The sequence below is a fragment of the Mycena indigotica genome (assembly GCF_014461135.1).
Source record: "Mycena indigotica strain 171206Taipei chromosome Unknown Mind.scaff0001, whole genome shotgun sequence".
In the NCBI taxonomy this organism is placed as follows: domain Eukaryota; kingdom Fungi; phylum Basidiomycota; class Agaricomycetes; order Agaricales; family Mycenaceae; genus Mycena; species Mycena indigotica.
This window is the reverse complement of record NW_023503000.1, coordinates 752,641-776,684: the sequence shown is the minus strand read 5'-3', so window position 1 is coordinate 776,684 and position 24,044 is coordinate 752,641. Positions and strand designations below refer to the sequence as shown.

At 50.9% G+C, this 24,044-nt stretch overlaps 9 protein-coding genes across 9 annotated transcripts; 4 read left to right on the top strand and 5 right to left on the bottom strand.

Annotated features, from left to right (window-relative positions):
• Window positions 1-3,135: 3,135 nt before the first annotated feature.
• On the top strand, window positions 3,136-3,922 carry MIND_00015000 (uncharacterized protein; the record flags this gene model as incomplete). Its single annotated transcript, XM_037357122.1, has 2 exons — window positions 3,136-3,398; window positions 3,445-3,922. The coding sequence occupies 2 exons, from the start codon at window positions 3,136-3,138 to the stop codon at window positions 3,920-3,922; spliced, it is 741 nt and encodes a 246-aa protein (XP_037225032.1).
• A 913-nt stretch (window positions 3,923-4,835) lies between these two features.
• MIND_00014900 (Six-hairpin glycosidase) lies at window positions 4,836-6,943 on the top strand (the record flags this gene model as incomplete). Its single annotated transcript, XM_037357121.1, has 9 exons — window positions 4,836-4,976; window positions 5,029-5,059; window positions 5,110-5,149; window positions 5,203-5,368; window positions 5,419-5,859; window positions 5,911-5,983; window positions 6,029-6,107; window positions 6,154-6,327; window positions 6,376-6,943. 9 exons carry the CDS (start codon window positions 4,836-4,838, stop codon window positions 6,941-6,943), a joined length of 1,713 nt encoding a protein of 570 aa, XP_037225031.1.
• Window positions 6,944-7,557: 614 nt separating this feature from the next.
• On the top strand, window positions 7,558-9,480 carry MIND_00014800 (Six-hairpin glycosidase; the record flags this gene model as incomplete). The annotated part of the gene is made up of 6 exons (XM_037357120.1): window positions 7,558-7,722; window positions 7,769-7,839; window positions 7,887-8,035; window positions 8,085-8,104; window positions 8,157-8,658; window positions 8,705-9,480. 6 exons carry the CDS (start codon window positions 7,558-7,560, stop codon window positions 9,478-9,480), a joined length of 1,683 nt encoding a protein of 560 aa, XP_037225030.1.
• Window positions 9,481-10,136: 656 nt separating this feature from the next.
• MIND_00014700 (uncharacterized protein) lies at window positions 10,137-10,704 on the top strand (the record flags this gene model as incomplete). Its single annotated transcript, XM_037357119.1, has 2 exons — window positions 10,137-10,284; window positions 10,334-10,704. Exons 1-2 carry the CDS (start codon window positions 10,254-10,256, stop codon window positions 10,702-10,704), a joined length of 402 nt encoding a protein of 133 aa, XP_037225029.1. The 5' UTR covers window positions 10,137-10,253.
• A 126-nt stretch (window positions 10,705-10,830) lies between these two features.
• Window positions 10,831-12,415, bottom strand: MIND_00014600 (PPM-type phosphatase domain-containing protein; the record flags this gene model as incomplete). Its single annotated transcript, XM_037357118.1, has 4 exons — window positions 10,831-10,981; window positions 11,026-11,034; window positions 11,089-12,165; window positions 12,219-12,415. The coding sequence occupies 4 exons, from the start codon at window positions 12,413-12,415 to the stop codon at window positions 10,831-10,833; spliced, it is 1,434 nt and encodes a 477-aa protein (XP_037225028.1).
• Window positions 12,416-12,865: 450 nt separating this feature from the next.
• Window positions 12,866-15,381, bottom strand: MIND_00014500 (Glycoside hydrolase family 5 protein; the record flags this gene model as incomplete). Its single annotated transcript, XM_037357117.1, has 8 exons — window positions 14,880-15,381; window positions 14,700-14,834; window positions 14,525-14,646; window positions 14,400-14,476; window positions 13,978-14,349; window positions 13,757-13,928; window positions 13,390-13,710; window positions 12,866-13,342 (listed from the first exon to the last, which is right to left on the bottom strand). The coding sequence occupies exons 1-8, from the start codon at window positions 15,304-15,306 to the stop codon at window positions 12,866-12,868; spliced, it is 2,103 nt and encodes a 700-aa protein (XP_037225027.1). The 5' UTR covers window positions 15,307-15,381.
• Window positions 15,382-15,950: 569 nt separating this feature from the next.
• On the bottom strand, window positions 15,951-17,478 carry MIND_00014400 (Phosphatases II; the record flags this gene model as incomplete). The annotated part of the gene is made up of 8 exons (XM_037357116.1): window positions 15,951-16,210; window positions 16,261-16,314; window positions 16,364-16,632; window positions 16,677-16,869; window positions 16,921-16,974; window positions 17,022-17,033; window positions 17,079-17,320; window positions 17,369-17,478. The coding sequence occupies 8 exons, from the start codon at window positions 17,476-17,478 to the stop codon at window positions 15,951-15,953; spliced, it is 1,194 nt and encodes a 397-aa protein (XP_037225026.1).
• A 1,018-nt stretch (window positions 17,479-18,496) lies between these two features.
• MIND_00014300 (MFS domain-containing protein) lies at window positions 18,497-20,275 on the bottom strand (the record flags this gene model as incomplete). Its single annotated transcript, XM_037357115.1, has 7 exons — window positions 18,497-18,990; window positions 19,043-19,131; window positions 19,181-19,428; window positions 19,480-19,603; window positions 19,657-19,850; window positions 19,898-20,038; window positions 20,162-20,275. 7 exons carry the CDS (start codon window positions 20,273-20,275, stop codon window positions 18,497-18,499), a joined length of 1,404 nt encoding a protein of 467 aa, XP_037225025.1.
• A 998-nt stretch (window positions 20,276-21,273) lies between these two features.
• MIND_00014200 (MFS domain-containing protein) lies at window positions 21,274-23,309 on the bottom strand (the record flags this gene model as incomplete). Its single annotated transcript, XM_037357114.1, has 18 exons — window positions 21,274-21,321; window positions 21,376-21,483; window positions 21,537-21,560; window positions 21,621-21,782; window positions 21,834-21,921; window positions 21,970-21,994; window positions 22,050-22,229; window positions 22,283-22,303; window positions 22,354-22,462; window positions 22,512-22,525; window positions 22,582-22,593; window positions 22,645-22,671; window positions 22,719-22,800; window positions 22,853-22,877; window positions 22,930-22,958; window positions 23,008-23,022; window positions 23,074-23,122; window positions 23,170-23,309. 18 exons carry the CDS (start codon window positions 23,307-23,309, stop codon window positions 21,274-21,276), a joined length of 1,158 nt encoding a protein of 385 aa, XP_037225024.1.
• Between the last annotated feature and the right edge of the window lie 735 nt (window positions 23,310-24,044).

Here is a 24,044-nt window from a genome sequence, read left to right as displayed (position 1 = left end):
TGGCCGGTCTCCCGCGAACTCGGCCGCTGCGCATTGCTCCCCGCTTCCGACCTGGCTCCCAACTCAGCCAGATCAACCCTCTGGGACCTGCTCTCTGTCCCACTGGCTACCCGCTCACGATCAGAGCGAGTGCCATGCTGCCCGCTGCTTATGCGCCATTTACCTGGCATTCCCGCGGCCTGTCAGCACCCGTCAGCCGTCCTCCCGCACTCATTACTGCTTCCACCGCGAACGACGACGACGCTCTAAAAGATGAAAGCACCCATGGTCACTGGCACTTCCTTCATCGACTATACCCCCACCTACCCTACAGCAACTCTAATCCTTCACCCACCTTCTTCCCACCCTGGATATTCACTCCCGACGGCACCCATGTCCAAAACCCAAACAGTACTTTGACCGTGACGATCTGGACATGTAGGCCTCAGCAATCCGAGTGTGCTGACACTTGCGGATGAGGCGCGAGCCGGCGACGGACTGCCAAAGGGCTGCGTAACTTGGTGTACTACATGATGCCAGAGGTATCTATGGACGGCAATCAGTTGATGGGGGAGCACGGACGGAATGGGGGAGTGGCTCGTCATGGGGGAGTGTTGAAGTTCTGATGGTCACAGTGTGACTCGCCGGAATGTTCTGGCACTTTCCACTTTCTGCTGACTGATATTTTTCCTGATTGCCTGAGAATATACTAGAAGAATGTATAACTAGTATATAAACAGAATAGATAGTCAGCGTAGGGCATCGTTTCCCCTAACGCACAGATCCCTCACAGGAGTGTGATTGCAAACTGATTGCGCTCACTTTGATCCCATCGCTCTCCGGATCACTCGGAATTTCAACAAGTTGCACACTAAAAGCCCTTCCATTTCAAGCACGCGAAGTCATCCATCACGATTGAGGACGTGAAATTTAGTTTTGCCGTTATCCAGTCCCTTCCTAAAGCATTCCGCCGACTTGACCAATAGTTGTGGCTCCGGCCTCCGAATACCTGCGAGATATGAGATCAGCAAGTCTGCTCAAACCCCGTTCAATAATTCCTACCGAAACTCTCCAGTCCTCAGTAAACAAGCCCACTTTCCCAGTTACGATCTCTTTCCGAGCCTTTCGAGAGTCACGGTGCACTAGGACATCACGGATGGATGAAAGCCTGCTGTCCAGTGAATGCGACATGGTCTATGTTGAAGAGCAGGACTGGCATTTCTGTGATTGGTAGGCATACCGGTGGGTGCAGAATCCCGGGAGACTGGTTTCAAGAAATAATTGAATAGAGAAGTCAAAGCATGTGCAACAAGTGCAGGATATGCACTGGCAGTTTCCCCCAGAAACATGACTTACTGTAGCGCTCGGAAACAGAGAGTAATCGAAGCGGTCGCCCGCCAGAGGATTTACATTATGTGCGAAGGTCAAGTACATCGTTGTTGCGACCAAGTTGATTGGGCGTCATGTGACTCACTTGCTGACCAATCTTCTCATCTTGGAGGAAACGACCATAAGCTCACTGACTTGAGACTCTGGCAACGGCTTGAATTCAATACCGCGAGCGCATTCTGCCCGAAACCCCAGCCACTGGCGCAAAAGCGCGCATTATTCTGGGATCGTTCTGGCTGTTCGCTTCCGCCATGATTGAGCTCAACACACGCCTTACCCTTGTTTTCTTGTTCGAGTATCTAAGATCTCGGATATCTTTCAAGTTCACGGGAAAGGCTTCCATTTGCCGCGCTATTGGTGCAAAAACACAATAAGCAAGTCATCTTTGTGGGCATTTGCTCAAGTACTGTCCTCACTTATATAACTGCGATCTTTCTCGTGTCATCGTGCTGGAACCTCTTTATTTCAAGGCCAGTTTTGGATTCAGAACTGCTATTTCCGTTGTTGATGCATCCTTCGTAGACTGCAGCTGAATCTCAATTATGGCGACCTGGGATGCATGTACGCCCTTCTCATTGCTCAGACTATTCTAAAGTTGACAGCAAAATCGTCAGCTCTGACAAGACTCAAGGGACAAGTTCCTGACCTAGCTACCAACACCGCTCTCGCGGCTGACCTCGACAAGCGTATCGCGGCTGCCGACCGAGAATTCACCACTAACATTGTTCCGCTCCTGCTCTGGGGCGATGGTCGCAACATTCACATCTCGCTGGACGGCATCTGTGGGGAGGGGGCTTGCGATCGTGCGGGAATGGGTGCATTCAAGGCCTGCCAGAAGTTCAACTATCCCTCCGGTACTTATATGATCGTGGTGACTTCGACCTCTGCGAAAATGTTTGACGCAGGAAGGGGTATGGCCATGGTGTTTAATGGCATTGGGTATGCGACGCCGGCAATTCGAGGTGGCTGGCTTGTCACTTTCTAAAATCAATAGATAGAGGCGTAGCCGGGCAGATAATATATGAAGCCTATGCCTTGGTCTGATTACTGAAGTGGGTTGGAAGCTGGCTCATTGGAATCGCGCCATCACAGCCATCACGAGGCTTGAATCATCCTCATCCCCACCCCGACATCGCAAACCATCCGAACAACTGTCTTCACGGGCCAGCGGAGGATTGCGAGTGAGACTGTCTATGATGTCGTTGGAGAGTCGGAATCAACGTCAGTGCGTACGTCTATGGCAATTCTCTGTCCTCATACAACGACTGATATTGCTCAAGCGCTGACTGGCAAGCCCCTTTGGCTTGAGTGCAGCCTTTTCTCACTCTGTCGCACTGATGTAGATTCATGGAATAACCCGAGCTGCCTGGTGCATTCCATTTCCCAACCCGTAGCCTGCCGAGCTTATGCCCGTCAAGCGACATAGTTGGGTTCTTCGAGTCGACAGATGCTCTTGCTCTGCTCATATTCTCCCGAATTCACTTGGGCACATTCCGTTGCTCATCCATCTCCGGTGGCGCAAAAAGTGGGGGAGGGGCTGGGCTACACCTAATTCTGACGTCCACTGTTGTTCCGGTCGACTGCTAGCATCGTACAATTGATCCACAAATGAAGATTACACGCATCTGGACCACCAGTGAAGCCTGAGCCAAGTCCCACGCACGCATCTAAGAGGATTCTCAGGGACCAAGAACCCTGTCCAGACCAGCAAGACGCGAGTCATTCGGAGAGTGAAAACGCCTGCTGCCACGGATGTAAACCGTCCCGATGGTCCCGTCGCTCTCCCACGCTACAGACTCCCTCACACCGGATGCCGCCATTCTGGCCATCATTCATTTAGACAACATTCACCCTTACATTCGCGGCGCCAGTTTGCCATCATTGTCATTCCAGTCGAATTTATTTCCCCCAAGCGCGCTCCAAGCCTTTGTCATTGAGCTGAAAGCCAGCAACTTGAAGAACAGGCCGACGCTATTTAAGAGGGCAGCCTGCCCCCTGAAAACTTCAGCCTCATCTCCTCGCCTCCCCAGGTCAGTTTCTCAAGCGCAATCAATACTTGGACTCAACTTCATCCAGACCCTCCGTTTGTTTCCTTCGCGCCACCTTAAACCATGTCTACCTGGGATCCCGGTGCGCCGCCGACCTTCTCTTCACTTGTGTACTGCCAACTTACACTTGTTTAGTTTTGACAGCTCTGAAGGCCAAGGTTCCGGCTGCCGCCGACTCTACCACTGCTGCTAGCTTGGACGAGCGTGTTGCTGCCGCCCAGAGAGAATGGGATGCGAGTATTGAGGCACTTTTGATCTACGGCGACGGGTCGGTCCTTCATGCTTCGCTCGGCGGCATCCTTGGCGAGGGGCCATCAACCGCCGTGGCGAGCGGCGCATTCAAGGGCATCATGACGCAGGACCCCAACGGAACATATACGCTCGTGGTCACCGCAACGACTGCGGATTTATACGCCAAAACTGGTGCCTCGATCTATAGCGGTACAGGAAGCGCTCCCCCCACCGTTGCGAGGAAGCTGGAAAGTCACTTTCTAGGTCGCAGTTAATTATCTGTTCTGTTAATATACTTATTCGTGGCTACTTGCGTCGATGAATAAAAAAGTGTGGTGGGAGAAAGGTGTTCTCAGCGAGTTTCCATGTATTTCGACCGCGCACAGTGGTTTCCGAATGCTTTTTTCACTGGGCGGAGACCGAAAGATTACTGAAGATTGAATCTTGCTAGATGCGAATGATGAAGAAGATCGATTCGTTATAGGCGGAAAACCTGACTGGAGATTATGAATTTGGAAGCAAAACAGAAAAAAATATTTCGTTGGTGATTACTTTTTACTAAGAAAGCAGCGCTTGGGAGGAGGACCATGCTGCGAGATTAGGATAGTGGACGCAGCATCTTGAAGACTGTTTGAACACATTGACATCATCGTGATTCGATCATAAATTGATGCCCACTTTCTCACGACGATCAATTTGTTTCCAACTCCCATCCTTGCCATGCGTTGACTTGACCTACATGTCTTGTCGCGTCTCCTCATCATTCCATCGATGCAATGCCCCGCGGCTCGGGACGTCAGCGGGCAATTGCGATGATGAAAGATCGGCTTCTGTGCTTAATGTGGAAACATCAACTTGAAGGGCTATGGGTGTTCACATTCCGCGCAAGCGCCGCAACAGCGCCGTCCAACGGCGTCTACACCTCTGAAACCTCACAACAAGTGTGTGTGTGTGCTGTGACTGCTTGAGCGCATAGTGTCCCCGGATGCATTGGATGTCAACGCTTTCGACCTCACGCCAAATAGCTGTTCTCTAAAATTAGAAGACAGGTAGATGCCGATCATCTCCTTGCATAGGTTTAGACCGGTTTCAAGACCGGTTTGCCCTCAGGGCTCGCGTTACCTTACCTTATTTATAGTTGGCTCCAACAGCAGAACATTCCCCAGCCTCCTTGCCCTTTCTTCCGCCATGCGTCATTCCTCGGCCATCGTTTTCTCCATTCTTCTACCTCATCTTCGCCCATCATACTTGGTCTCAGCGAAACCGGGGCGTCTCCCTCAGTACTCTACGGACGCGGACAATAACGTTATCAACAACTACAATGAACGTGTAGGTGTTCTTCCTGGGAGTGAGTGAACAAGATGTACTCATGTCGATGCAGTATACTGTGTCCCTGACTGTCGCTGGAACGCGTGAGTGTCCATCATGTACTATTTCGCAGTCGTCTGACGCGTAGTTTCAGAGGTGAATGCGATACTGGATACAGGGTCAACCGACATGTGGTCTGCTCTCTTGCATATCGTACAAGAATCAATGATTAAGTCTCATTCGACAGGGTTGCTCCCCCGAACGGTCTCAAGGACCAAGTGGACGAGACAGGCGCTTTTGCTACCATCTTTTATGGCGATGGGAGTGCCTTTGTCAACGGTTCTGTGGAGTTGGGCGATGTGGAGATTGCTGGGAACTCTATCCCGCACCAAGCCTTTATTAACGTCTTGAATGTGCGTGCTCTTTTCAACTTTGCTCAAAAGTCTTTTGAACTTGTCCGTAGTCTGTTGGTCAAGACTCCGACTTTTCCAATGGTATTTTTGGACTTGTTGGTCTTGGATTCGACGGACCTAGTGGCTCTATACCATCTTCCCTGACTCAAAATGGTCTTAATGGGACCGACGTTGGCAAGGCTGTGCTTACAAGTATATTCGCACAGAACCCGACAAACGGCCAATTCTTCTCCTTGTCGCTTTCGCGTGTTGGGGATGTGGATGACAGTGCAGATGCGAGCTTGACAATCAGTGGCTTCGATCCCAAATATGCCGCCGTCGCAGAATCTCCCCTGTTGTTCCAGTTCCCCTACCAAAGCGGTCGCTGGGGTATCGTCAGCGACGGAATCTGGGCGAATAACGAACAGATTCGGTGGAAGTCGTTTTCGGAGTCCCTTCAATCGCTTGAGCAGAACGCTGTCCTTCTTGATACGGGCACAACCAACTTCTTGGTCGGGAAAGCTATTCCCTTGTCACAATTGATGCTGATGTTTTTCTGGTAGGTTCCCGCGGAGGTGCGCGATGCGATCTATTCTTCTGTGCCTGGGGCCCTCGTTTCGCGAAACTCCTCCATTCGTGAGTTGGTCAACATGCCATTGTTCTATCATACTCAGTCTATAGCCAACCTCAAGTTCTCTGAGGACCAAGATACTTGGGTTCTTCCCTGCAAAGCGATCGTGAACCTGACAACGAGATTCGCGTATGTTGTACCTCGACTGTATGCTCTGGACTTACAATTGCGGCAGTGGACAAGATTTTCCTATCCACCCTCTTGATCTCTCCGATATAGTGACACTCACTACTCCTAATGGCAAACAATACACTGCCTGCCTTGGTTCTATTACTAATGGCGGTCCAATTCTTGGCCCTGGTCTCGACGCCCTCTATGGCGACTCTTTCCTGCGGAACGTCTACTCAGTGTAAACCACATATATTTGCTGTGAAGTCAGTATCACTCACGGTTGTAGCTTCTCCTTTGGCGATGGTCCAACGCCCCCGCACGTCCAGCTTCTTGCTGACACCGTTATCAACCAGGCCGCTGCCGACTTCATCAAAGTTCGAGTCGAACAACTAGAGAATGGTTTTCCAGAACTTGGCCCCGCCGATCTCATCCGTCTTTTCGATGGTCCGAATGCCATCATTGGTGGCTTTCCGTCCATTACAGACGCCTCGCCTTCAGGTTCGGCCAACAGCGACGATATGGCTGGCGCTGGCCCCAGCTCATCGAACTCTACATGTGTTCCCGGTCTTGGCTCTGACCTTTCCGAGTTGTCAACCGAGAGCAGCAAGAATTCCGTCAACCTTGCTGACAGCAAATGGGGGCCCGCCATCGTCGGTCTACTCGCCGCCAACCTCGTTATCCTGCTTGTTGTGGCGTTCTTTTCCGTCATGAATTATGTGCGAAATGGACGAACCACGGGCGTGTCGAAGGCTGCCGATGCCCGATATGTACCCGTCAAGCTAAAGGAGGATTCGACTTTCGTCCCTGCGAGGACTTCTTATGAGGAGCACGGCCAGGAGCGATATTCGGACTAGGAGGGTTGTGGTTGTTGGAACGCTTGCTTACTTTCACGTACTCTTCCTTCACGGGCACTCAAAGTACTTAGTATAATTACGATACTGACACTGGGCAATTCTTGTGTACTTACTTCAAGCTTGGGAACCATATTTTTCGGAGTGGGCTGATGTGTCGTGCTGTCAAGGGTCGTTTCCATTGAGGAGAGGAGCTCACGTCGAAGCAGTAAGTATTTTATCTAGAGAAAGTTATGAGCAGTAAGTCGCCAGACTTCTTCAAATGGCGTCACACCGTGACTCCTGTCAATCAAATAAAACTTGCCTTCCAACTGCCATGGCCATCGCTCACCTCTCAGTCAACACGCAGCTAATGGCTGCTTTATCATGAGTCAAAGACTCAGTTTCTTGTCAACGCACCTACATCTTCTTTCAATACTTTCGCGTAGAAGACACCCGGATCAGCACTGCCAATCAGCAATAAAGTCCTTGACTTTTTCGAGTCTTTGGCGCCGCCGAACCGCCACAGAAACACCCGAACTTGCACGTAACCCATTTATAAACGGCCGTGAGTGGCCAACGAGGATGTCTTTCTCCCACATTCTCGTTGCCACTCTTTGTCCTGTTCTTCCAGCGCTATGCTGCCGTGTAGCTTCCCAGCCGCTCTTCTTTCTCTTTTTCTCCTTCAACTCACAACAACTATCGAAGCCAAGCGCGCCCCCCGCCCGCATAAGACACAACCACATACAAGGCCCAAGGTCGACGCGACTGGCGACAACATTGTAAACGTTGGAAATGACCGTGTCAGTTCATCTTCTTCGTATCTTGCCGTCTCTCAGTGTTAGATAGTACATTGCACTCGTGACAATTGCTGGGCAAGAATATAGGACTATGTTGGACACGGGGTCGACCGACATGTGGTGAGTGAACAAGTTCCATCTCGGAAAAAGTTGCTGATGACTTCCAGGGTCATGCCTCCCAAAGGTCTAAAGCTTGGCTACTACGACGACACCGGTGTTTACTCACAAATCTACTACGGCGACGGCTCTGACTACGTCAATGGCACTGTTGGTTTCGCAAAGGTCGAAGTTGCCGGCCACACAATTCCCTCCCAAGGTACGTACTCCTTTGCCGACCAGGGCTGTTTGTTAAGCATTCCGCATAGCATTTATCAACGTATTCAAGGCTCGTGATAATACATCTTGCTGCGAGATGGTCTGGCTCACGAATCTCATAGGAGTCCCAACCCGAAGACAACTATATGGGCCTGGTAGGCCTTGGTTTCGACACGCCCGACGGCTCCATTCCTGCGTCTCTTACCAAAGCAGGCATGGATGGGCGCAAACTGGGAAAGTCCCCCCTTACGAGCATATTCGACGCAAATCCTCACAAGGGTCGGTTTTTCGGCCTCTCACTGTCCCGCCTCTGGGACAAAAGCTACTCTTCTGATGCGTCACTGACGATATCCGAGTACGATACCAAGTATGCTGCTGTTGCAAATGCGCCGGTTTTGAAGCAATATCCAAAAGACTGTGGCTCGTGGTCCGTTCTAGGGGACAGCATCAAGATTGGTGGCAAAGTCGTTCCATGGAAACTTCCCGATGCGACGAACATTCCGAATGGCAAAATCAGCGTGCTTATTGACTCTGGAACGACCAACTTTCTGGTGCCAGAAGACGTGAGGGATGCGATCTACTCTGCTGTTCCCGGCGCAGTTTTGTCCAAGCATTCTAACATCGGTGAGTAATCACATCCTCGGAAGCTTCTGAGCTAACAATGCTACAGAGGGCAACAAGTGGGGTGCAGATGACGATATATGGGTCGTGCCGTGCACTACCGCCGTCAACATGAGCGTCTCTTTTGCCGGCCATGAGTATCCAATCCACCCACTCGACCTCACCGACGTCATGTCAACGACCGGACCCGATGGCAAAAACTACACCATTTGCGTCAACTCAGTGACCAACGGCGGTACTGTCATTAGCCCCCAGTCGGCCATCTTCGGAGACAGCTTCATGCGCAATGTGTATACGGTGCTGTCGTTTGGCGGCGACACGAAGAGCGACGTGCCGTATATCCAATTCTTGTCGAATACCGAGACTCAAAAAGCGGCGGAGGACTTCCACTTGCATCGGGAAAAGCGGTTGGCGAGACTTGCGAAGCGATATAACGCAAAAGAGTTGAGCCCCGACAAGATCATCGCGCTTTTCGACTCCAAATCAAATACTTCTGGCGGAAAACCAGCGGATGACACGGCGGCATGCCTACCTGCTGGCTCCGATGCCCTGTCCAAGAGCAAAACTGAGCTTTCCGAAAACTCCTCGAGCCCAAACGACGTCGTGGACAAGTGGGGACCCATCATCGTTGGCTTGCTGTCGGCCAACCTCGCGATACTGCTCGTTGTAGCGTGTATCTCGCTGATGAGCTTCATTCGAGGTGGCAGGAATTCAGGTCCGGCCAGATATGCAAAGGTCGAAACGAGGGAGAAGAATCATGATGTGGTCTTTGACACCCATACATCGCGTTCATCGTTCTCTGATCGAGACCATATTGGCTATTAAAGTAGTGGTGCAAGTAACATCTGTTCATGCTAATGTTGAAACCCTTTTTCTTCTAGACAATAGATTGGGGGAAAATGTTTCGTTACATGCCATCATCGACGACGCGTCTATCAGAGTCTTTGAGTTGATCAACAACATTCTCTAGATTTTTTCAAGGGAAACTAGAAAGTGTGTTGGAAGCTTCACTAGCGCTCTGTTATCCACAACGTTTAGCGTTGTTTTCTAGACTTGTTGGCTTAGTGGTCAAAAACACGGACATGGCCGGGGCTCATCAATCCGAAGTTCTTTAAATAAATTCGGCACGCAACTTGTTCTCCTATGGGACAACCTCGTACATAGCGCTGCTGGCTCCACCATTTGGTCTAAACATGTGCTGCACAGGACAAACTTAATTCTCCCTAGCCAATGCCGACTCGCCCAATTCACCTGATCAACTTCGCCCATTCAGCGCTCAGCGCTTGTTTACTTTTGTACGGCCTGGGGCCTCTTTTCCAGCGCCTCTTATCCCCTAGAACTGCCAGCGAGATGCCAGAACCAAGTCGCGCTCCTGCTGAGCGTGGATTCGGGGGCTCGAGCTTTTGGGTAAGAATTAAACCTGGTGGTCCCCCTTGAACAGTATATAAAGGTTCACCAACGATCCAAACCCTCAGTTTGAGGCCACCACCCACCCGGGCATAAACCGCAAGGTTTCTCCCGCACTTGTTCTATGCGCCCTCCCTCGTTAACCATCCGCGCAGCTTTGTTTGATATTTTTTCGACACCAAATTGAAACTATGGCCGACGTTGCAGTTGACTGGACTGAGGGTGGGCGCCATAACTGCGAATCCGCTCATGGGCTAATGCATTTGTCCAGAACTTACCCTCCTCAAGGCTGATCTCAGCACTGACCTCGCCGCCGACCTCGATGAGTGTGTTGCTGCCGCCAACGCGGAAGACGTGTCCGAGCTGGTCGCTGCTTCCGGGGGCAAGAAGACCAAATGTGGCCTTGTCGGCACCGGGTCTACCCTAACCGTGACCCTGGACGGCAAACTCGGGCAGGGCCCTTGCTCGAAGAAAGGAACCGGCGCCTACGTCGGTAACAAGGTCTCCACCCCGTTCGTGGGCGAGTATACCGTCGAGGTTTCGCGCATCTCGGTCAAGATCACCGATCCAGCCGGAAAGGTGGTTTTCAAGGGCAAAGGCTTGGAGAAAGGATTGACCGGCACTTGGACGGTCAAGTTCTAAGCCGCCGACTCAAACTCGGGATTTGTGAAAGAACAATCAGCTTCTGTTGTACCCTCTTGTTGTAGTGAATGTGATTCAAGTTATTGTTTCCGACCCCCCACTAATTACATCAGAAGAGTCCAGCAGTCAACCTGATCCAGCAATTTGGAAAGAGATTATTGCCTGCCTGATAAGTTGCAGCTCAGTGCCCGTTGTGGATGAAAAGAACGGCCAAAGATTATGCCAATACTCGCTGTTCATTGGTGTGTATTTGTAAGCAGCGTCAAGGCAGACATAGCTGGCAAACATTGTGGTCAGTCAAAGAAAATGACTTGTACGCACATATCGTCACTGCGATTTGCACATTAGACTTTCCAGATTTGGACGGGACGGAAACAAACGCACTGAAACTGAGCAGCGCGGGGTACATGCGTTTTCATAAGCGCTTTGACTAAATCTAGATCGGCTCCTCCAATTGCGTTCTTCACCAGATGCACTGCGGCATTTTCCTCCATGTTGACGAACACCTTCTTTGCCGCAGGCCACCTGCGGTAATGAGATTCAGAGCCGTTGTCGGTGAGTATTACGGGAAGGCTGTCGCGTTCGAAGGTGCGGTGCCCGCCAGTTTTATCCAGAATGTCCACATTCTTGTTATGACGGTCTCCATCTAGCCACAAGCCGACCAGCCCTACGACCTCCTCGTTGGTTAAGCTGTTCCACAAGCCACGAGAGGCCAAGATGACAAAGTCCCCTGGGTGGATGTCTGTTGTTGTTACTTCAGGCTCTGCGGAGAGGTACGGCGGGGTCAAACAAAATGGCGATGGCTCGTCACTAAGGGTGTTCTGGCGCAGCCAGATCTGGAAGTCTCTACTCCATTTCATCATCCCGTCTCCAAACGCACGAGTAATTTTTCGTCCGCAGTCACGAAAAAGTCGATCAAGTAATTCGGGCTCATTTGGGTGAGCGGCAAGAAGTCGGGCGACTTCCTGAGGATTGTTGACCGTCTGGTCTTCAGAGAGAACGTGTACATCGTACATGATTTTGCCATCATCTGTCTTTCTCCGTCGTCCCAGCACTGCTCGTGAGTCACCCACAAGAGCCACATGGAAACGTTGGACAGCCGAATCAAAAAAGGTCGCCAGAGCCCCAGAACCGGGATATGATATTCCGAAAAGAATGGCGGCCAAATTCTTGCGCATGCCCTCAGCACTGTCATCTTTGAGTAATATCTTCACCGGTTTGATGAGGGTATCGTCCAATCCAGTAAAGGCAGTTATGAAGCTTTGGTACACCCTTCGATTATCTGGTTGCTTGGATCGGGAGTATAGGGTGATCAAACTGGCATTAAGAGACTTGAGCAGCTGTGATCCCAGTATAGTGGCAGAGCCTTCCCCCCAGTAACCAGCATAGACACCCGACAGAAACCATTCGTGTTTTCCGGTTTCAATCCAGACGGAACTGGCTTGTTCAAACGGCATGCTTCTGGGAAGTTCCGGTCAGCAGTTGGGAGCAGTGTTGTATATAGTCATACTTACGCCCCCAGCCCCACCGAGTCCACCCGGAAAATGCCCTTGGCCGGCTTGCGCAAGCTGACAGGCTTTGTAGACGGCTGTTTGTCGCGCTTATTCCACAAGTAGAAGAGATAGCCAATGCTAGAGGTTCCGATGAGGAACCGAGATGTGCGTGATAAACGGCCCCAACGATCCCGAGCAGACCGCACGAGGCGCGACATCTGTGGGGTTGAAGGAAACGGCGTGACCGTGACCACGCACTTACGTAACCGGACCAAACTTTTTCCAACCTCGTCGCGTTCCTATCTCTCCAGGTCACCACGTCGGTGTTGGGGCATCTCCCGACCGTGCTGTCACTCCCATTTACATCCATCCAAACCGTAGGAGTTATAATTGACGTGCTAAGGAGCGGGCGAAACTTGTACTTGGTTTTCAATTTGTTTGTACCACCATCTCAAGCAAATAGTCATAGTAAATTATTGGTTACAGTTGCTGCAGAAAAGATGTGGCTACTGTGAATTCTGATCCCATATAGTGCCTATAATAGCACTGAAATCCAATGATAAGTAAACTAGTAGTAATGTCTGTCAAATACACATGCTTGCGTAGAAGTTAATGAGTGAGGTATCAAAGAGTGTGTTCATGAAACCAAGTCCTTGAAAAGTCCAGTTTTAGCACGTGGCAGTCGGTGGTGGTAAACTGAGCGCATTCCATGCATTCGGATACGAGCAACCGCTCCCGGGAGCAATCGCCCCAGCCGTATCACCCGCATTTGCCCACCCATTCCCCATCCGACTCGCAGTAGGTGCCGCACTCTCCGTTTTGATCGCCGTCGGTGTCGGCAACGCATAGACCAAAGTTGGAACCGCGCCAGTATTGGCATATGTTGGTAAAATATCGCCAGCGTGTGACAGTGTGGTCGGGGGCCACTGTCCCCATTGCCGCGTAGCAGCAGCCGCTATCGTCCCCGCCCCAGCTCCTCCCGTTTGCCAAGCACTAAAAGAGCCATCAAAGCGACTCCCTCTCACGCCAACCGCAGCGCATTTGCCTGTCACCGTTCGAGGGTCTTTCGGCATCCATCCGCCCTCAAGACCGGCCTTGTAAGACCACAACGGAGAGCGGACAATGCCGTCTCTCGCTTCACCAATCTAACAATTAATCAACACATTGCAAAACGAAGACGCTGTTCACTTACCCGCCAAGTCCAGAAGAACCAGTCACCAAGAGCATCCATGCTCGCCTCGGCAAACGCCTGCACTCCCGCTTTCGTCGCCGCGTCCCACTGGCTGGCGTCCTCCCAGAAAGAGCAGTCTCCCCCGTAGCTTTGCCGCCCGTTGACACCAGTCAAGAAAAGCCCACAGTCGTTGTACCCATTGCTGAATTCGCCAGCAATGGTCACGCCAAACCCAGAGCGACTCTGTTCTATCATGGGGCCCCAAGCTCTACACGCTCGTGCTGGCCATTCGCCTCCGGCGGTGTTGCGGTTGGTTCCTGTGGCGATCGGTTCGTTGTTTGGCTGTGGGAAGTTAGCGACGGAAGGAAAGTCAGAAGGATGATCCTACCTGGTTGTTGAATGCAAAGTAAGGGTGAGTGTCGAGGATGACGCGGTCCGAACCAGGCAAGAAGCCAGCCCAGTTGGAAACACCGTCAAACCCATCGTGGAAACTGATGTAAGGTCCATGGCCAGCGCCAACGCCCGTGATGTTGCGCATCATGTCATGGATGTGCAGGTTGCTCAAGAATAGCGTCAGAAGTCTGGAACGCGGAAAGAAACATAACACACAATGAGTAGAGTGCGTCTTGGCCAATGACGGCTATTCTCGGTTCGTTCATGACCCCAAAGATCTGAACGACGTCTTTCCATTCCTCTTGCGCGATGAATTGAGTGATAATGCGAATAACATCCACGGCCCGTTGAGCATTTGCGGCACCCATGGGACCGTTGAGGAAATTTACTTGACCATATTTCCCGGAGTGGTTGTAGCCATTCTGTGAGCCAGGGATTGTGTGGAGGTCGAATTTGACACGGATGCCGTATTTTCGGGCCCAGGTTAAGAGTCGAACGATATACTTCCATGCGACACCCTCGAGGAATGGTTCGGCGACTGGGGATCCAGCGCTCGGGTACGAGTTGGAGCCAACATTCGACCAAGTGCTGGGTCCATGTTTAGCGGAGTTATGGTTGGAGCGGAATTGATAATGCACCTTACTGCCCAGAATGGAATCGGAACACGGACCCAATTCAAACCGGCGGCGGCAATCTGAGCAATATCTTGCTCGGTCTGGGGTAAAAAGCCGTCAGATTGGCGGCGTTAGAGAAAATAACTCACGATGAATGTGTCGTAGTGGGCCTCCATCTTAGCCTGCAGGGTGCCATCGGCGCGCATCAGGGTTGCAATAGACCATTCATCGTTGGCCGAAGGGTATGCTTGGAAGAGAGCGGGTGAAATGACTGTAGACCAGTCTGAGATGGCGGCAATACAGTAGGACAACGGAAACACGTACAAGGCTCGAGGACGAACCATCCGCCAAGATTAACGCCAAACACACGGTCAACACCCCAAGTCCATGTCTCATTCAATGGTGGCGTCCAGCTGTTTGCACGGCCGCCTACAAGCGGATTTGACGAGTCATAATACCCTGCAATTGGGTGAGCAAAAAGAAATTCGCAAGAATCCAACTGACAGTATCCTCCGAATGAGTTGTTATAGGTGAAGCTATCTCCAGACGTGGTCACCACAGCACTTCCATCGCCCCCAGTAACTGCTAGTTTGGTGGGTGTTCCGCTGGGAGAGCCACTACTGCCGCCAGATGAAGGAGAAGAGTCTCCAGATGAAGGAGACGAGGATCCGCCGTTGGTCGTGGTTGCGTTGTTTTTGCTATTTTTCTTGATGACGACGAAATAAACGGGAAGAACTACGGCTAGAACGACGACAACTATCGCGCCAAGAATGAGTGGAATTAGAAGTCGCTTTCGTCTGCTCTTTTCGGGTGTACGCGAAAGGGGCGAGCTTCCTGGCGCCTCTTTGGTCGCGGGAAGCAGAGCCGCGGAGCCATTGGTCGGAGTAGAGTCAGCAATGGAAGGTGTGGAATGCCGGTTATCGGTGGCCATTTGTCGCGTTAAGATGCAACCTGGGGGTATCTGTCCTCCCGCGACTGGAGGGGTCGGATGGTGGGGAGAAGCAAGGAGAAGGTCTGGAGGCGCATGACAAGGTTTTAGGAGGAAATCTCTTTTGCTGATTGACAGCTGATGCGACAGCGGCTTGGCATCGCCGCGCCTACCTCATTTGCTTGCACCATTTATTTTGCTGGACTCGCAGTTTCCGTGTTTCTTGGTTTTTCTTGCAGCGTTACTGTCGGAAAGGAGCTGAAACAATTTTTCAAGCCCATGTAACACGCAGCAATCCAAGAGCAATGTACGTTCACCTCGTTTTCCCAGAGTTTCCGGGTCCCGCTTCCGAGACCTAAACAAGTAGCCGTCGACGTAATCTTGAACCCTGAACGAACGTCATGTCGATTCAATCGACAGCTAGGCACTGCTCAAGTAAAGTAAGTACTAGCCCAGTGCCCACAGCATATCAATGCGCCTACCAAGGCCAAAATATCGGATTTCCAAGTCCTCTTAGGTTTCGCCTTTGCGTGTCAGGATGACCGACGACTAACGGATTTATATTTCCTCCGAGAAAACATTCTGGAGGGTGGCTCGAAGGTCAATTTTGTCCATAGGTCTAGCTAGCGATTGACTATAGATCTCTATCATGTGGCTGCAGTCGCAATGGGACTTGTTGGCGCCTGCGCCAACTTGGCCCTCTTCACACTAGGTTTTTGTAACTGGATGGCAACCAGCACATCGCTGAAAGCCCTCAGGTCGATCCCGGACTCGCTCATCAGAGACGTAGCGGCCTGAACCATGAAATCGGCATCATTTGAGCTAGATGGCGACTTTGGTACGGAACTGGATTGGAACGAGGTGAGGGCGCGGGTGAAGTGCAGGGAGGGGCTGAACAATGGTAGAGCTTCGACGAGATGAGTACACTCTCAAATATTAGCATAGCATAGACCTCACCGTCTTGAATCACCTTGGCGGCGTCTTCGACTGAGATCTGGCGCTCTGTCATAACTATCATTGCCCGTCAGCTCAGTGGGGACGATACGAGGGACCAACTCACGATAGCCGCCAACTGCGACACACGCCCGTGCTTCAAGCAGCGAATGGACGAGGACGCGTCCCCCACTCCCTAAAGCATCGCGAATAAACGCAGATGCCGACGGTAAACAAAAAGAATGGTCCGAAGAGTCCGGAGGAATATCAATGTTTTGGTGAGTTATGCTTGTTGGCAGTGGGGCCGCCACTTGAGCGGGCCCAATGGTCAGAAGATGGGTAACCTCTAACTCGTAAAGCAGGAGCTCAGCCTGCAGAGAATCACTCGGAAAGTCACTATTGTCATCAGTAATTATTTAAATACCAATCCCAACAAGTACCTATTGAGAAATAGTTTCTTGGGTAGAATGGCAGCGGTGTCGAGAAAGTAGTTGAGGAACTGGGCTGCATCTTGCTTATGCTTTCGCTTCCACAAACGGTAAGCAGGGTGGGTAGTAGCTGGCGCGTAGCCACAAGCCTGGAAGGCGTCTAGCTGTTTGAGGAATCCATAGTTGGGCTGCACACATGGCCGTCCTGCCGAAATCAGTCAGATAAGCAATTCCGTGTTCAAGTGAGGCAAGCCACGTTTTCGTATGAAAGATATGGCCGCTGACGCGGATAGTAGGCGCGTTTTCATGACTGAAAGGTTATGAAATTGTAGCGGGAGATGTCGGAACGGGACCCACAGTATGCGGCCACTAGGTCGATGAGCAACCTGAAGGTCAAAGGAAGCCAAGACTTACAGACTGTTGTGCTTCGGGATACGCCCATCAAGCAATGAATGAGGACCCGACCGCCTTGGGAAAGTGCTTCCTCAATGAAGGAGCATGTTTCAGGCAGGTGTATTAACAGATCGTCGTATTCGCAGTCGTTGACTGGTATAACCAGGTGGTTTGGTCCAGTTGAAGGATAGTCCAAGCAAACCGACACGATATGAGTGATACCAAAGCGTTCTCTGGTCGAACAAGACTGCGCGGCAGCCAGACTGCGGGTTGGAGTAAAAAGGGGAAGATAGAAGTAGTGAGTAACGCACTTGGCGAGGAATATCTGAGACGAGATTATCTCATCGACGCTAGGGCTGGCCATGGCAAGTGGAGGAGTGGGTGAGAGCTTGGCGGTGCAGCACCACAATTTGATTTCCATGACCTCAGTTCACGTGATGCGGTGGCATGGACTCAGACCTGACTTGGACTCCTTCACAAGCTTCTCAGTTCGACTGGAAGCAGGCCATGACCTCAGTCTAAGCTCAACCGGCATCAGAACGAAGAGCTCGACTGGAAGATTACTCTGTCTCTAACCTTCTCGTCGGAACGCAACGCAATAGTTCTTGACTGCCAACTACCACTGTAGCGGCTTGAGCGTCGATGCTGTGGTCATATTCAAAAGCGACCTGTGAGCCTTGTTCAAGTTGTTGCCCCCATCCATTCGAACTGCAAGCCCAGCGACGACACGACCAAGGTACACAAGATCCGGAGCCATGAAGTCAAGAGAAGAGAGACAAAACTTCCACGTGGTTATACGATTTCTTCAAAGCCTGGGACTTCAACGGACTTGGCTAGACTGTACTACTAATAGTCGACAGGAATTTGCCGGCTGCTGTCGGTCAAAGTACTGCCACACGATATCACGCGTCCTGTCGCAATCAATCCAAATCCAAGCGTTGGGATCCAACTGCTCAGGCTGGATTGGTGCTACCTATCCAACGATAGCTCTTGAGACATTGGCAAGCTTGTCAACAACATCTGTCAGTGGCGCGCTGTGCAATCTTTGAAAAACCCTGGCATTTCCCGTCCTCCTACTCAGGTTACTATTAGTATCAGTGTCAGGCTATTATCAGCCATATCCATCGCGTCGAGTCGCAAGGTTCAACAGCCGGCCAACCATTGCAAGTCAATCCATCAGAGAACGACAGTAACAAAGCGTAACAGCACGACTCCATGGTTCTCAATGATTCCGATGAAACCAATCATGGTGGAAGATATACTGCTTTAGATTGCTGGCATATATTAGCACATAGTTCCCCATGTAAACGCATTTCTGAACGCAACGGATTCTATCATCAGCTGCAGCATTATTTTGGTGCTTACAGATATGTACAAGGGTTGGGTTTAAAGTAACTATACATCCTCAAGCTTGCAGACCAGGAAAAGAAAAGAGCAATTTATAAGCTATACACAAACCAGGCGCTCTTGTCTCCAAGCCCTGGCTCCTCCTCAGACTTGGACATCGTCTTGCGCTTCTCCGCCTTGAGCTTGTTCTGGTGGGACAAATAGATGATGTTGAAGATGGCAAATGCGCCAATGAGGACAGAGAAGGCGAGCAGAATCTGGGTGGCCTTGATATATCGCGGTGGTGCGGAAAGGGAGCCCAACAACCACGTTGCAAGAATGCCTCCTGCGTTGGTCATAATGAAACCAAACGCGATGGCCGCGGCGCGACGAGTGTGGGGCGCTGAATTGTTTGCGTTCCACGTCGACAGCGCGGGTGCACCAAGGTAAACACCCGGCACGGAAAGGAAAAGCGAGCCGTATTGGACATGATGGTCAGTCGAGCCAAGCCATGTGCCAAAGCCAGCAACGCAAAGCACAGCGCAGAATACTGTTATCCATCCACGACTCTGATAACGGTCAGAGATGTAGGCGGAAATCATGGTCACTTGAAAACACAAGTCAATCGGTGCCACTAACCGACAGTTGACACCACTCACAGACGAATGCCACCGAAAACGGTGGGACGCTCATCAGCTGTGCCCTGGCAGCAGTATAGCCGAGAGATTGAATGAGCGGGGGCACGAAGCTGTGAGGACTGGATTAGAACACCAAACGAAACCAGTAGATCGACGCACTAAGCCAGCGAGTAAAGGACAACACCGCTGAAAAAGAAGTTGACACCGACGAGAAGAACGTGGATCGAGGTGAAACCCTTGATCACCTCGCCCCAGCTGAAATGAGAGTCGGCGTCGTTGATCGCACCATCCTCTTCCAGTTTGGCCTTCACATAGGCTTTCTCTTCCGCATTCAGGAAACGAGCATGGTCGGGAGACGCAGGCATGAAACCGTATGACACAAGACCGATGAAGGATGTAATGGCACCCTGAACAGAAGAGTTAATCGGGCATGAAGAGCGCAGCGTCAAAAGGCAGACCTCGATAATAAAGATCCATTGCCAACCAGTGTGACCAGCCTTCCCGTTCAGGTGGATAATGCCATAGGCCAGGATACCACCGAAGGCGCCGGATATTGATGCAGCTGAGAAGAAAGCAGCGATTCTAGATAACGTATTCGATTATTGCAGGTGAATGTGGATAAACTCATGACAAACCTGGTTTGCAGTCTCATGCGGGGGTAGAAGAAGGACAGATAGAGGACCAGGCCCGGGAAAACACCACCCTCCAAGAGACCAAGGAAGAAGCGACATGCAAGAAGACCACCATAACTCTTTACTGTCCCTTGGCAAGCAGTTACGATACCCCAGAGGGTGATCATCGTCGGAAGCATTAGGTTGGGGCCAATTTTCTTGGGTAAGGTTAGGCAAAGTTCTGCAAGGTGGGGATCAGACATACCTTCAACAGAAGATTTGACGGTAACTCGGCGGCGATATATGGAACGTAGGTGACTGTGAGCGCGATGGAATACTGTTTGGGCGTCATTTTGAGGTCCTTGGTCAACCCAGCAACCTTGGCGTTGCCAATGTTGGTACGGTCCTAGTAGTATCAACGTTAGCAAGGTCAATGTCTACCATGGAAAGAGCGGGACGTACAAGGAAGGAGAGCAGGTAAAAAAAGGGTGACCACAGGCAGAATCCACATGTCAAGTTTGCCCCAAACCTTTGCCTCGAGCGCAGGGTTGTTCACCGTCTGGTCAGCACTGGAAACACTGACGCCGGAGGAGTCCACATTCTTTTCCGGGTCGGTTGATGTGCGAGAAGGAACTTTCTCCATGGCGGTCGACATGACGAAAAAACGGAGGGGGGAGGTGGCCAGTGGGTCGTTCGCGGATCCAGATGGTGCATATAAGTATCCAGCAAACCCATTAGTCCGATGGTCATCAGGGCAGGGACGCAACAAAAAATGAAGGTGTCACGGTGTCACATCAAACATAGCCGCCCAACTTCTTGAATTCCATCCGATCCATACGACGCGAGCGTTTCCTGTCGCTAGATTGCTTCGAAGAACTCTCAGGGCAGTCAATGCCTTAAGTTGAGGGCCTGCAAAGCTTGTGCAAAGCTCTGGGCTCATAAAACCTCATAAGTATTTCGTCACCATCTTCTTGACAAAAGTCAAGAGGCTTCACCTGCCGACTCTTATCAAATGAAACTGCACCCAAGCAAGGTACGCGATTTCCTTCCAAACAGTTACTTTGCAGCCGGGAGAAGATTCGCGCCCTCCAACGAATAAAGAAGTGGTCTTGATGCCGATCCAGATGTCCGATCTCTCAAGTTGCAACCTCTCCAGGCAACAGACCAACTTTTCTTTTTTTGGTAGTTCACATGAACTCCCTTGATTCAGTTTTCAATTGGTCGGCAAATGCCACGGCGGTGAGACCCCAGTATATGTGAAAAACACGCGCGTTACTACCGGATATTCTCCACTGTGCCCTTATCTTTCTGTAGACGAATTCGTTGCGAGAGAACAAGGGTTTGCTTCCACTTGTTTAGCAGGTGAACTGCGGAAGTGAATACTTATGCAAGTGTCTATTCTGTCGAAGACCGAACATGAGAGTGGGATCCCGAGATGCTTGTCGAGCCAGGAAATTGTTCCCATCGTGCCAAGGATCGACACTGATGCAGATAAGTGCAATTTCTTCCATTCGACGGATTATTTTACAAGCCCTACACTAGCTAGATGCTCTACAACCACCCAAAACAACAGTAACAACCCCGCAATGAAAAAAGTAAAGCAACATCCTGGATATATGTACAGTCCATTCAAAACGGCGTCTACTGTGTGTAAGGATGTGGTATCGGATCCTTGACATGCTCGATGACCTTGGCGCGAGTTAGACAAGTCGGAAAGACGGAAAAGTTGGAGGAGATTCTAACCTTTGTCACCTGAATGCCAAACTCTTCATGGTGCGGTCGCGCAAAGCCGCTCTCGACATCATATGAGTCGTAGCCACTCTTCTGCGTCTCGAGCTCATAAGTGTGGCGCTGCGAAGAGAAGGTCAGCACCCGACTTGTTGCCATCGCACCTCGTCGCTTACCGAAGCATCGACAAAGGTGTCCGGCTGCGGAAACAGATTATTGCATCAGAAACGAGATAGCACGGAGAGAGGAGCATCACAAACATTTCTGATCCGACTCGTGGGTGATGTCGCTTGTTGGCCCCCGATGAAGCCATGAGTGTTGTTATTGACTCGGCGATTCTCTGAGGCGACACCACTGCCCGAAACGCCACTGTTTAATGATTGTCTGGAGTTGAGTGTAGACATCAAGCAGTTGGTGTAAAGCTAAGGACGTGTTAAAAAATGAGCAGGACCAGTCGATGTGAACACGCCTACCTTAGAGAGTGCCAGGTCCCAGACAAAATTGACGGCGGCATGAGGGAGGATCATGAAGCAAATGACGTCCAAGATACTGAATACGGCACTGGGGAAGGAATGAGTTTGGCAATTTTCCAAATCGGACAGCACGAACGTTATGGCGCCGGTTTGGATTGTCACTGTGGAGCTCGTAAGCGCTGACAATACCCCAGACAATAAGGAGATGTGGCCCACAGCGAATGATCTTATCGATGACCGAGTCAGTCCCCGAGAATCCAGTTTTCCGCTTCGACAAGCTGAAGACCAGAGAAACTGTAATCAAAACATCGGCAACACAGGATCCAAGGAACCAGAGCAACGCCGAGTTATGCAACTTGGGCTTGTTGGCAAATGTCTTCAATGTCTGGATACCGACTGTTGTTCTAGTTGTGAGAAACGAACAAAGCCATGGGAAGAATCATTCATACCTGCAGTCCAAATGCCACCCGCTAAAGACCAATTGGATGAGGAACGCGTAGATAGGAAATGGGCACCGTACCGCAGGAGCCAATGGCCAGGATGGTAATGACGCCAGGAATCCACCAGGACTTTGTGAGCGACCGGATGCGCCACGCGAAGAAGAGTTGAATTGGCGTCGAGATTGCAACCTGGGAGAAGGTCAATCAAGAAATAAAAGGGCTGCCACAAAACACGCACAATGAGGAGGGGTTCTAAAGGAGCAAGAAATCGTGGTCAGGCAAGCTGAGAGACAACGCAAGCAACTCACCAGTGACAAAGACTGGGGGGAGATGTCAGTTTGATGTACTAGGCAGAAATACGGTGGACATACATGTTGGGAAGAAAATCGGCCTTTGCCCTTGAAAACGCGTCAGTCGAATGAGAATCAGAGTAAGCGCTGCGCACCGTATTCGAGAATGAGTGGTTGGTACATGAACGCCATATCAAACGCGGTATTCGCGGTCTCAAGGATGAAAAGGAAGGAGACCTAGCATCGACTTAAGTGCTTGCCACAAATACCGGCGATTCGCCAGTCTTACAAAGGTCTTCATCCATATCGCATCCCTGCACAAGATCATTAGTCGGATAACCATGAAAGCCTCCATACTGGACGCACTTAGAATAAACTTGGAAATAAGTCAACACCTGCAAGCGACGGTGAGCAAGGCAAGGGGATGTTGACTGCAGGGCGGACCTGGCTAATGAGGACCTGTCATATTACATGGGTAAACATTCCGAATGCCTTGGACGATGGACGCACCCCATAAAGAATCATGTTAACGAAAACCCCAATCAGCATCGGCCCAAAGCTTTGCATTCCGTCAGCCACAAACGTCAATCGTTGCATCGAGCTCACAGTAGCTGAACATTGGGGAGTGTCGGTGCGGGGGTGGCCATGGTGGAGGAAGGGAGCGGATCGCGGGAGACGAAACAAATGGCCTTCTTTTTGTATATTGGCAAACAACCCAGGCTGCCTACATATTTCTCTGGCTCCATATGTCACACGCCGAGCGCAACGGTCAGCTATCCGCATATGGACTGTCGAGATTTATCATTTCCGAGTGTCATCAAGTTCCACGGACTTCGCGACGAGGGCATTTGGGTTGAGCCATGTGACGCAAAGCAGGCAATCAAGCCACCTGCGACACCGCTGTGAAAAGGTGCGAGACTGACTGTTGAAAGCACCAATGATGATGAAGTGTGTCTATCATTTCTCCTTCGAGGTGAATCCAGGTGGCATCGGCGGTTGAAGCAGCAAGCGTTGTCTTTTCCAGATAACATCGACGATTTGATTTGTGAGATGACTTGTTGCTGGACAAGTTTGTGCAAAGAGACGACGAAGATCGAACACTCACGCGAGTGGCACGCGAGGTCAATTTGTTTTTAGGTTGCACAGACCCTCTTCGTAACTTGCCAGGATGGTGACTGATCGAAGGTAAATCATGATGAAAAAAGGGTTCTATCCGACCACTTATTAGAGTCTTCTGTTTGCGCGCCGTCCTAAGTAGACTTCACTGTGGGCGGTGCAACAGCACAACAGCTCAATCAGACATTCGGCAGTCGAGAGGGAAGTCGAAAGGCGGTATAGAATTGCTGCAAAGCCCAGAATTCAATTGCACCCAGAAAATTCCAAGCCAGACCGAATCGAGAACGGAGGATGCCGTGAGGTTCGTCAGTCTGTTTAGTCGTGTACCAGGTACGCGGTCCCGCGTTCACGCAACGTAGTTGAAG